Consider the following 749-nt stretch of genomic DNA (forward strand, 5'->3'; position numbering starts at 1 on the left):
AATAAGACGTTATTTAATGGAGAAAAAAAAATCCAGGGCCATAGATATGAATACATAGAGACTGATAATGAGATATCCATTTATTACTCTCAAAGAGACAATCTACAAAGAATAAGGCATTTGATTTTCTCTAAACAAATGACATAAAAAGCATTTTCGCTGGGTTTCCTGATCAATTAAAAAACTTAAAATTAGGCTATCCCAACCGAGACAGACAAATGATTAAAAAAACAAAATATCACATCGAGTATTAGATAATCCTAGGCATTACTGATATTCTGGACTGGGTCAATCACTGTTGTGGAAGCCTGTGCTGTTCACTCTTTTCATTTTAGAAGATATCTAGGAATATCCTGGTGGTCCCTCTATGCACCACATGCACTTGGTACCAGTGACAACCACAAGTGTGTCCAGATAGTTCTAAATGTGTCTGGGTGGCACTCCACTATATAATCTTTTATTTTACCAGAATTACAAAATTAAAAAATGACTAGTGTATTATTCAACATACTTCCACCACACTTATGCCATAACCACTTTTGCCAAGAAGCATATGGTTTAATATTCAACAAAACTGCACAAACATATATTACCTGGTTCTATAGCAGCAGAAATTAGGGACTGTGCTTCTCGTACTCTTTTCATAGCTTCCTCTATTTCTTTACTAGAGGTATCTGACTTTAAATTTGGTGAAACAAGACCAGCAGCTACATGATTCAACCTGAAACAGAACCAAAAATTGAGATCTG

General features: G+C 35.0%; 1 protein-coding gene across 1 annotated transcript in view; it reads right to left on the reverse strand.

The window, feature by feature from the left end:
* The window catches only part of SRSF11 (serine/arginine-rich splicing factor 11), a 30,800-nt gene that overhangs the window by 13,835 nt on the left and 16,216 nt on the right, over window positions 1-749 (reverse strand). The window contains exon 6 of the mRNA XM_012652674.1: window positions 581-721. Within this exon, the coding sequence (XP_012508128.1) occupies window positions 581-721 (141 nt within the window). The remainder of the gene's footprint in view (window positions 1-580; window positions 722-749) is intronic.

The sequence above is a fragment of the Propithecus coquereli genome, unplaced genomic scaffold (assembly GCF_000956105.1).
Source record: "Propithecus coquereli isolate 6110/MARCELLA unplaced genomic scaffold, Pcoq_1.0 Scaffold396, whole genome shotgun sequence".
NCBI lineage: Eukaryota > Metazoa > Chordata > Mammalia > Primates > Indriidae > Propithecus > Propithecus coquereli.